At 38.1% G+C, this 11,553-nt stretch overlaps 1 protein-coding gene across 1 annotated transcript; it reads right to left on the bottom strand.

Annotated features, from left to right (window-relative positions):
• Positions 1–9,893: 9,893 nt before the first annotated feature.
• On the bottom strand, positions 9,894–11,232 carry LOC126410590 (uncharacterized). Its single transcript, XM_050080728.1, has 4 exons — positions 11,171–11,232; positions 10,798–10,849; positions 10,493–10,672; positions 9,894–10,261 (listed from the first exon to the last, which is right to left on the bottom strand). Exons 2-4 carry the CDS (start codon positions 10,802–10,804, stop codon positions 9,894–9,896), a joined length of 555 nt encoding a protein of 184 aa, XP_049936685.1. The 5' UTR covers positions 10,805–10,849; positions 11,171–11,232.
• Between the last annotated feature and the right edge of the window lie 321 nt (positions 11,233–11,553).

The following is an 11,553-nucleotide window of genomic DNA, read 5'->3' as shown; positions in this document are numbered from 1 at the left end:
TATGTACACTATTCTAGTGATGACAATATGCGACTGTACTCACATTAGCCATTCTTCTTCTAACCGTTCCCACAATTTAGAACTTCAGAAGCTCTAATTCATGGTGAAATCCACGAAACAGTTGAAGCCGGTCAAGAGTTCATTACCTGAACCGCGCGTCTCTTACTACAACTGTACCTGCGGCTTCACACCAAGATGATTATGTCTTGGAATTTTAAAAATGGAACTAAAATTTTATTAAAGACTTCATTATTGTTTAGGTTATTTTATTAGAAATTACATATGGTGATGCTGATATATCTGTTCAAATCGTTCTAAATATTCAACAATCAGCAATTAGATTATGAAGTCGAAGCCAAGATCTGATTTCATCTATAACTATATTCTATGTAAGAAGTCTCGTTTAGCCAAATGTGATCCCTGTTTCTGGTCCAGTTGATCGCCTTTGCGCCTAATGTGTTTTCCTTCATGGTAGGATCTGTTGTTCTTGGATATGGATCGAGCATCAGTATGATAGTATTTCATACTGGTTTGCATCTAGACAAAAATCACTCGAATGCAGAACGAGAGATTTGCACGCTGATAGTTTTTGGAACTTTTTCCCATGGATGTCACATTTTCCTGATTTTGCATAAACGACCCTCAGACCCCAATTGAAATGAAAGGTTTTGATGGTTCTTATTTTCTTTCTTTCAAGAAAAGGATATGAGAAAGAGAGTTCATGTTTGACTATGGAAAAGTACACACTTCACCATCAATGTGTTCGCTTCTAAAGAGCAAGTTTGGCACTAAAAAGTCTGAAGGAATGGAAGAATTCTTTTGGAAGATTCCTAATGCCTCTCAAATCGTGGTCCTTCTCTGCAACTCCACCATGACCCATTTGTTTCCTTTCTCTCATCTTCAACTTTGTCTATTCTCTTGGAGTTCTTGACTTAGCAATTACATGGTCAATGAATGATAATAATCTTCTATTCATGAGTTCTTAATTGCTATACATTATTGTTAGTTTGTGTTTTTGCCTGTGGAACATCTATGCTAGCTTTCCTAAACTGCTGAGGCGTTACTGCTGCAACTGATCAAAGAGAGATTCCCTAGATACTCAACCATTTTGTGTATTACATATTTACAAGTATGGGTGTGTAAATGGTACCAAATTGAAGCATGCTAAATTTATGCCTAGCTAATATTAAATTCTTCAAATCTCTTCAATCTTTGATATGCCAACTTACTCTCATAAATGAATATGTCGATAGTGAAGAGTGTACTTAGTCACTTTTATATCAGAACATTCTTCTATATGCCATAGTCTAAAAGAAAGGAAAAGATAAGCAAGGCGTCTCATTTCAATTGGGTCCAAGAGTTGACCTAAAATTAGGAAAAATTGAGATTCATTTGAAAAATTAAGTTTCAACAACTATAAGCGTGCTGATTATAGTTCCACGAGACTCCTAATTCAGATATCTTGCACCGCATTAATTTGTGGGTGTGGTGATTCTCGTCTAAACCCAAGTCAGTACGATATACTAATACTCAATAATCCAAATCCAGGAACAAGTGAATCCACCACTAAAAGAAATACATTAGGCCCAATAGGGAGTAACTGCATGAACCAGAAACTAGAAAAATTACATAGTTATAAATGTAATAATCAGATCTCAAATTTAATTTCATAATTGTAGCAGCGCTTGTCCTTATATCAGCATCTATAATTTCAAATAAAATAAAATAAACAATAGAAACGTCCATAATAAACTGATGCTTTCATTTATGGAAGTCCAAGACATAATGTTATTGGTGTAAAGCTGCGGGTGTTTTCTCTCTTGCCCATTACGAATGGCACAGGAAAACGCAAGTCAGGTAATGAATTATTGACCACCTTTAACTTTTCGCATGGATATCATAATCAATTAGAGCATGTGTAGTTCTAAATTGCAGCAACAGTTAGAAAAAACTAATGTAAGTACAGTTACATACTACCATCAGTAGAATAGTCTACATAATGTCTGTGCTTACTCTCTGATGGAGGCAGATTGGCTTTACTGTTCTTCGCTCTTGCTTGTTTGATCTCCACATGCAAGTGTTAATGATAACATTCGTTGAGCTTCTGCTGGATACCGATGTTGTTCATATGCATCGGATTCAGATGGAGAACGACCAAAATGGCAAGGAAGAAGCTAATGAGTTATTATTTGTGGGGGCAGTGTTGGCTGTTGGTGCTGATACCGACGGTCCAGACATATATGAACAGAGGGCACCCCAGGCAGCTGACCCATCGAGGCTGCTGAGTGTTGAGACGGTAATGACGATGGCTGCCCATCTTGTTGAGAAGGAACAATTTATGCAGCCGACCTGTGTCTCTGTCCAGTTGGCTGGGAGCCATTGGCATTAACTGGTGAGCGTTGGTCTCCAAATGTATTTGGCGGATCAGACAATGACAGAATGAGCAGAATCCGATGAAGCAACAAAGCTTTCCTCTCCGAACATTGAAGCAGAAGAGGAAGTACACCTAAACAGCCATTAAGCGCATGTATGGACGAATTTCCATTAAGCATATCTAAGATACGTGAACTGCACCTTTATATATATATATATATATATATATATATATATATATATATATATGTATAGAGAGAGAGAGAGAGAGAGAGAGAGAGAGAGAGATAGAGTCTGAATTTCCTACGCCGGTGCCATCTGAAGATCGCCGCTGCAACTCCTTGCTTGAAGAGCTATAAACCTTCATAGTAGCTTCATTTAATTTCGATCAGGATTCCATCACCCTTTTACAAGAACGTCCATACAATCTCGTTTTAGGATTCGATACGGCTTTTTTAACAAATGGTCAAGAGTCTTGAGTCAAAGAAGTTACCAAGTGAAGTCACTGTTGTTAACCTAGTGACGAAGCTTTTCTATTCTGTTGATAATCCATTCAGCATCAATTCCCGTGGGCACCCCAGGGGCGAGAGGAAGGGGAGCGGTTTCGACCTCTCATCAAACTGCCATTGAGCACGGTTTAGACCAGTTCATCATTAGGCATGCGACACCCCGTAGCTTGCAGCGTGTTTGATTAGTGCTTGATTTTATCTAGCTAGATAGGCACTCATGGTGTTTCACACTGCAATAAGAACAGCATCTGCTATAGAATAAAAGTAGAAAAGGGGAAAAAAAATTACTGGCATTTGCAGAAAGACTCAGATACAGAAAGCCAAGCTATCAGAGAACGCAGAAAACAGAGATGACAGTTGTGCTCTGATGAAAAATGACGATCTACCTTTTTCAGTTAGAGATGAATAATTTATATGATCTGTTATACAGATTGTCATACTCAAATTCTACACACTTTCACAGCTAATTTTCAGCCTTCCACAACTTAATTAATCTGCTATACGTTCAAGTGACAATTGCATATCTTCCGATTTACTGCAAGACCATATCTCTGTCCTAAACATGCACATCTATACTACTGCATTTTTCAACAGCATTCTAATAATTACAATAAAGGTAGAAAATTGGCAGGTCTCATAATTAGATTGTCAAATATGAGATCAAAAACCTGAATTATCAACTCCTATAATTGATGTCCAAGCCCCAAAACTGCTCTATTCATTCATTTCCGTAACACAAGTATCAACACCAACAGCCAGCACAGGCCTCCCAAATCACAACTTTTTGGCTTCTTCCTTCCCATTTTGATCATTCCTCATCTGAATCTAACGCAGAAGCCCAACGAATGTTATCTTTGACACTTGCATGCAGAGATCGAACAAGCAAGAGCCAGGAACAGTATAGACTATTTGCCTCCATCAGAAAGTGAGCACAGACATTTATGTTGACTCTTCTACTGCATGATAATATGCGACTGTACTCACATTAGCCATTCTTCTTCCAACTGTTTCCACAATTTAGGATTTCAGAAGCTGTAATTCATGGTGAAATCCATGAAATAGTTGAAGGTGGTCAAGAGTTCAACCTGAACCGCGCCTCTCTTCCTGCAACCGTTGGTAATGGGCAAGGAAGAATCCACGCTGCTTTACATCAATATGATTGAGTCTTGGACTTTTACAAGTGAAACTAAAATTATATAAAAGACGTTATTATTTGTTTAGGTTATTTTATTAGAAATTAGACATCGTGATGCTGATATATCTGTTCAAATCGATCTAAACATTCAACAATATGCAATAAGATTATAAAGTCGGTTATGGTTATGAAATTAAATTTGTAGGCCAAACCAAGATCTGATTTCATCTATAACTATGTAACTTGTCTATGCAAGAAGCCTCGTTTAGCCAAACGGGATCCCTGTTTCTGGTCCAGTTGATCACCGTTGGGCATAATTTCATTTCTTTCATGGTGGGCTCAGTTGTTCCTGGATAAGAATCGAGCATCAGTATGATAGTATTTCATACTGGTTTGTATCTAGACAAGAATCACTTGAACGCAGAACGAGAGATTTGCACGCTTATAGTTTTTGGAACTTTTCCCAATGGATTTCATTTTTTCCTGATTTTGGTTAAACGACCCTAGTCAGATCCCAATTGAAATAAAGGGTCGTGATGGTTCTTAATTTCGTTCTTTCAAGAAAAGGATATGAAAAAGAGAGTTCGACTATAAAAATGTACACGGTTCACCATCAACGTATTTCGTTTCTGAAGAGCAAGTTTGGCATTAAAAAGAGTAATTCTTTTGGGGGATTCGTAATGCCTCGCAAATCAAGGTCCCTCTCTGCGTCTCCACCATGACCCATTCTGTTTCTTTTCTCTCATCTTCAACTTTGTTTATTCTCTTGGAGTTCTTGACTTTGCAAGTAGATGGTCTTGGAATGATAATAATTTTCTATTCATGAGTTCTTTATTGCTATAAATTATTTTTAATTCGTGTTTTTGCCTATGAAGCATCTCTGTAGCTTTCCTAAACTGCTGAAGCCCTACTGGGTGAAACTGATCAGAGAGAGATTCCCATGATTTGTGTGTGTGTGTGTCATGCATCAAATTGCAAAGTCAAGAACTAGTCCAAGAAAATAAAAAAAAAAGTTGAAGATGAGATGGAAGCAATACAAAGAAAAAGATGTCATGGTGGTGGTCATGCAGAGAGGGAACTTGATTTGCAAGGCATTACGAAGCCTGAAAAAAAAAATTCCACTTTTCAATCTTTCATATGCCAACTTGCTCTTGTAAAAGAATATATCAAGGATGAAGTGTCCTTGTTCATTTTTTTTATCAAAACATTCCCCTATATAACAGAGACTAAAAGAAAGAAAAAGATAACCAAAGTATGTCATTTTAATTGGGATTGGAGACATTACATAAAATTAGAAAAAATGTGATCCATTTGAAAAAGTTCCAATAACTATCAGCGTGCAGATTTCTAATCCAGAGGTCTTACACTCCATTAATATTTGTAGCTGCCGTGATTGTCGGCTAAATCCAAGTCATTACGAGATACTAATACTCAATCATCCATATCTAGGAACAACTGAATCCACCATGAAAAGAAATACATTAGTCCCAGTAGAGATCAACTGGACCAGAAACTAGAAAAATTACATAGTTATAAATGAAATCATCAGATCCCGAATTTAATTTCATAACTATAACCGGCTTCATAGTATGATCGGATGTTGTCCGTATATCAGCATCACAATATATGTATACTTTCAAATAAAATAAAATGGAATAAAATAAACAATAGAAACACCCATAATAAGCTGATGGTTTCATTTATAAAAGTCCAAGACATAATGTTATCGGTATAAAGCCGCAGGTGTTTTCTTTCTTCCCCACTACCAATGGCGGCAGGAAAACACAATTCAGGTAATGAACTCTTTACCACCTTTAACTTTTTGCATGGATATCATCATGAATTAGAGATTCTGTGATTCTAAATTGCAGCAACAGTTAGAAAAAAACTAACGCAAGTACAGTTACATACTATCATCAGTAGAATAGTCTACATAACGTCTGTGCTCACTTTCTGATGGAGGCAGATAGTCTGTACTGTTCTTGGCTCTTGCTTGTTTGATCTCTGCATCCAAGTGTTAAGGATCATTCTTTGAGTTTCTGCTGGATACCGACCTGTTCATACGCATCGGATTCGGAGTGATCAAAATGGCAAGCAAGAAGCCAACCAGTTGTGATTTGTGGGGGCCTATGCTGGCTGTTCCTGTTGATACCAACGGTCCGGAATAATATGAACAGAGGAACCCTGAGGTAGCTGAACCATCAAGGCTGCTGAGAATTGAGACTGTGATGACGATGGCTGCCCATCTTCTTGAGCAGCAACATTGTGGGGAGCCGAGCTTTGCCTCTGTCCAGGAGGCTGGCAACATGAGCCGAATCCGATGAAGCAACAAAGCTTCCCTCTCCGAACGTTGAAGCAGCAGAAAGCACACCGCAACCGCCATTAAGCACATGTATGGACGAATTTCCGGTTAGAAAGGTCTAGTAGAAGAAGTATATCTAAGATACGTGAATTGCACCTATATATATATATATATATATATATATATATATATATATATATATATATATATATATATATATATATATATATATAGAGAGAGAGAGAGAGAGAGAGAGAGAGAGAGAGAGAGAGAGAGAGAGAGAGGGAGAGATAGAGAGAGAGAGAGAGAGAGAGAGAGAGAGAGAGAGAGAGAGAGAGAGAGAGGTCCGTCTGAATTTCCTACATTGGTGCCATCGGAAGATCGCCGCTGCAACTCCCTACGCCAATCTTGAACCAGCAGGGGAAGTACACCTGAACAGCCATTAATCACATCTATGGACGAATTTCCAGTTAGAAAGGTCTAGTAAAAGAAGTATATACGTCTAATCATTTGCTTCATTTGACATTGATCATGATTCCATCAGTTTTTTACAAGAACATATATACAATCTACTTGTCGGATTCTTTATCCGCGGTGCTCTTCTGTGGCAACAAATGGTCAAGCGTCTTGAGTCAGGAAGTTACCAAGTCACCGTTGTTAACGTAGTGATGAAACTTTTGTACCTTTTTTGTACTCCATCCAGCGTCGATTCCTGTGAGTGTTTGTCTTTTTGAGTACAAATAGTGGCAGGCGCTACACTCCAATTGACCAATTGACTTGACAGATGTAACCTTAACATCACCCACGTCTCGAACAAGATTGGACCCCAAGAGAGGAGGAAGGGCGAAGCGGTTTATACAGGTGTACAAAAAAGATTAATCTATGGTCAGTAAAAAAAATTAATTTTTACAAAAATGGTAATGAAAAAGTAGAAAATCAAAAATGATACTTTTTGAATAATCCTCAAATATTCTACTCTACCTTCTTGTTTTTGAGTGCATATTTGGCCGGCAAGAGTGGTGGTTAGGACCTCTCATTGAATCGCCATTCAGCAGAATCAGCACGGTTTGCACCAATTCATCATTAGGCGTCTGATATCCAGTAGTTTACAGCGTCTTTGATTAGTGCTTGATTTTATCTAGCCAGATAGGCACTCATGGTGATTCACGCTGCAATATGAACAGCTTCTGCTATAGAATAAAAGTAGGAAGGAGAAAAAAAAGAAAAAAGATCATTGGCATTTGCAGAATGACTCGCATACAGAAAACCAAACTCTCAGATGCCACAGGAAACAGACAGAACTTAGTCGTGCGCAGATGAAAAATGACGATCTATCTTTGTCAATTAGAGATAATTCATATGATCTGTTACACAAATTTACTCAGCTTCTGCACATTTCCACGGCTATTTTGCAGCCTTCCACAACTTAGTTAAAACTGCCATCCACTCTTCCTAGTTACAGCAAGACAATACATGTGTCCTGCACACGCACGACTATACTAATGCATACTTCAACAGCATTCTAAAAATTGTAATAAAGTTGGACAATTGCCATTCTATAATTAGATTAGCAAAGATGAGATCACAAACCTGAATTATCAACTCCAAAGTTCATCTGCAAGCCCCAAATTGCTCTGTTCATTCTCATCTGCAACATGAGTATCAGCACCAACAGCCAACACAAGCCTCACAAATCACAGCTCATTGGCTTCTTCCTTCCCATTTTGATCATTTCCCATCTGAATCAGATGCATATGAACAGAGTCTAAAGCCAACAGGAGCCCAACAAATGTTATCCCTAACACTTGTATGTGCAGATCAAAAAAGCCAGAGGCCAAGAACAGTACAGCCACTCTGCCTCCATCAGAAAGTGAGCACAGACATTATGCGTACTATTCTAGTGATGATATATGAGACTGTACTCACACTAGCCATTATTCTTCTAACTGCCCCCACAATTTAGAAATTCAAAAGCTCTAATTCATCGTGATATCCACCAAATAGTTGAAGGCGATCAAGAGTTCATTACCTGAACTGCGCCTTTCTTCCTGCAACCGTTGGTAATGGGCAAGGGAGAAAGCAGTACGTACCTACGGCTTTACACCAATATGATTGCCTTGGACTTTACAAATGAAACCAAAATTTCAAATCATCCTTTAGCCAAATGTGACTCCTTAACAATATGCAATTACGTTATGAAGCATGAAATTAAATTTTGTACTAACCAATTTTCTATGTAACAAGTCTTGTTTAGCCAAATGTGATTCCTGTTTCTGGTCCAGTTGGTCACTGTTGGGCCTCATGTCTTTTCTTTAATCGTGGGTTCTTTTTTGATATGGCTCGAGATAAAAATCATTGGACACCCGCAGATATTAATGCACGCTAGATTGATAGTTTTAGAACTTTTTCCTCTTTTTCCTGATTTTGGATAAACGACACTCAACCCCCAAGGGTGGACCCAAGGTGGGGGGCCAGCAGAGGCGCTGGCCTCCTCCAAAAAAAAAACTGACATAAATTTAAAAATTCAAATTGTCATATAAATTTAAATTGACAAAAAAAATTTCTCCGATTTTTTACTTTTTTTATTCTCTTGGAGTTCTTGTCTTTGCAATTAGGAATGATAATACTCTTCTATTCATGAGTTCTTATTTGCACATTATTTTTAGTTCGCGTTTTTCCCTGTGGTGTACTTCTGCGAGCTTTCCTAAACTGCTATATATATATATATATATGCCAGTTCAAATAAATAGATGGTAGGACTTTCTCTTCTCTTCTCTTCGTTAAGGACGATCGCCTCTTCAAGCTTTGCTGAACGACTTTCTCTTCTCCTCTCTTCGTTAAGGACGATCGCCTCTTGTTCTTTTTTAATTATTAGACATGAATTCTGCATTGATCGATTCAACATCTCTCCCAATCTCTTGGCATTGAGAGATGTTGATATTGGGTTGAGGTATCTAAAATTAAGAAAAAATGAGATCGATTTGAAAAATTAAGTTCAAGGATCGTAATCCAAACATCTTGCACCGCATTAATGTTTGTGGGTCTCGTGATTCTCCTCTCAATCCAACTCAATAAGAGGCATTATTACTCAATAATCCATATCCAGGAACAACTGAATCCATCCTGAAAGAATATAGATTAGGCCCAATAGGGATCGACTGGACCAGAAACTAGAAAAATTACATGGTTACAAATGAAATAATCAAGTATCAAATTTAATTTTATAATTAACTATAATCGGCTTCATAATATAATGGGATCTTGGCAGAGTCACTATGTATAATTTCAAATAAAAATTGAAACGTCCATAATAAACTGATGGTTTCACTTATGAAAGTCCAAGACATAACGTTACTGGTGTAAAGCCGCAGGTGCTTTCTATCTTGCCCATTACCAATGGCAGCAGGAAAAAGCAATTCAGGTAATGAACCCTTGAACGACCTTAGACTTTTCAAATGGATATCTTCATGAATTAGAGCTTCTGTAATTCTAAATTGCAACAACAGTTAGAAAAAACTAATGCAAGTACAGTTACATACTATCATCAGTAGAATAGTCTACATTATGTCTGTGTTCACTTTTTGATGGAGGCAGATTGGCTGGACTGTTTTTCGCTCTTCCTTGTTTGACGTGTACATGCAGGTGATAAGGATAGCATTTGTTGAGCTTCTGCTTGATTCGGACGCTGTTCTAATGCATCAGATTCAGATGGGAAATCATCAAAATGTAGAGGAAGAAGCCAACGAGTTCTGATTTGTAGGGGTTGTGCTGGCTGTTCGTGCTGATACGGACTGTTCAGATCTATACGGACAGAGGGCACCTGAGGCAGCTGAACCATGGAAGCTGCAGAGTGTTGAGTCCGTGATGATGATGGCTGCCCATCTTGTTGAGCAGGAACAGTGTTGGGGTCCAAGCTGTGTCTCTGACCAGGAGGCTGTGTATCTGCCAGATTAGAGTGTGACACTATGAGCCGAATCCGATTAAGCAACAAATCTGCCCTCTGCCAAACTTGAAGCAGCAAGGGAAGTACACCTGAACAGCCATTAATCCCATGTATGGACGAATTTCCAGTTACAAAGGACTAGTAAAAGAAGTATATGTACAATACATGAACTGCACTTATATATATATATATATATATATATATATAAAGCCTAATAGTTGCTTAATTACTTTCAGGTACTCGCAGAGGATTGCGGCGGCGACCAGGACCAGACTCCTGAGAGGAATGGCGGGCGAGTATGAAGCATATAAAAAGCGCTCTGTTGAGTCCCCTTGAAATATCGGCTGCCAAACTTTGAAGCTCAACCATTTCTCGAGTCGATTCATCTAAGACGTCTGCTTGAGTGGATTCTGGACTTATGGTTAAAGGATGATAAGTATAATTGATAGGGAAGGTAAACAGTTTAATTTCTGAGACGATACAATATTCATTCAATAAGCATCTTGCACTACGCAAGCGGATTTCCTCGAATTACCTGACATGTTTTGATCGTCAGCAGACCAGACCGTCCTGTCCTCTTGAAATTTCTACATGCAAGAACCAGTTCGAAAGGTTCCAAATCAACCAAGAATTTGAAATAGAATAGTGAACAGCCAAAAGACATTAGCAAAGAAAAAGAACAAGGCCAAAAACCGAAGAAAAAACTAATATATGCAGGTTAATTATTAAGATTCATTTCAGAAATCAGCCACCACGGCACCGCAAAGGAGGAAAGATTCGATGGAGATTAAAGAAGCAGGTTCCGTTTGATGATTCTATGACAGTAAGAAAGACACCAAGAAGCGCAAGAAGTAGAGAAAATAAAGAGAAACGGCGATGATGGTGCAGTTCAAGACTTTGGTACTCACCTCCTCCGAGTGATTTTTCCTTGATCGTTTTGGTCCGATCTTGCATTCCTCTGCGTGTTGGACGCTTTCTCATCTCTCTCTTTCTCTGTCTCCTGCAGGGGAGGATGCATGTCTTTATAACGCACTTTTCGTAAATTATTATTTTTATTTATTTTCTTTTTGAAAAACTGATATTGATGTTTTCGTTCAAAGATGTCCAAATCTTTCTTGTTTCGTTGTAATTCCAAACGAATCCCACTCTTACACTCTCTTGAAGCATCAAGAAAATAAAAATGAAAAGGAAAAAAATAATGAACAAAGATTTTTGTGGTTGGCATACAATGTTTTCCTATATCCATAGCTGCCACACACAAAAGGTTACACATGAAAGCACATAAAATTAG

Source organism: Nymphaea colorata, chromosome 12, assembly GCF_008831285.2.
Source record: "Nymphaea colorata isolate Beijing-Zhang1983 chromosome 12, ASM883128v2, whole genome shotgun sequence".
NCBI lineage: Eukaryota > Viridiplantae > Streptophyta > Magnoliopsida > Nymphaeales > Nymphaeaceae > Nymphaea > Nymphaea colorata.
The sequence above is the reverse complement of the archived record's forward strand: the minus strand, read 5'-3'. Positions and strand labels throughout refer to the sequence as shown.

Bases quoted from the DNA above. Each gene is read 5' to 3' on its own strand.
- LOC126410590 (XM_050080728.1), bottom strand. The intron at 10,262-10,492 runs GTAATTAAGCAA...CTAATCTGGCAG, and splicing joins TCCTCTGCGAGTACCTGAAA to ATACACAGCCTCCTGGTCAG.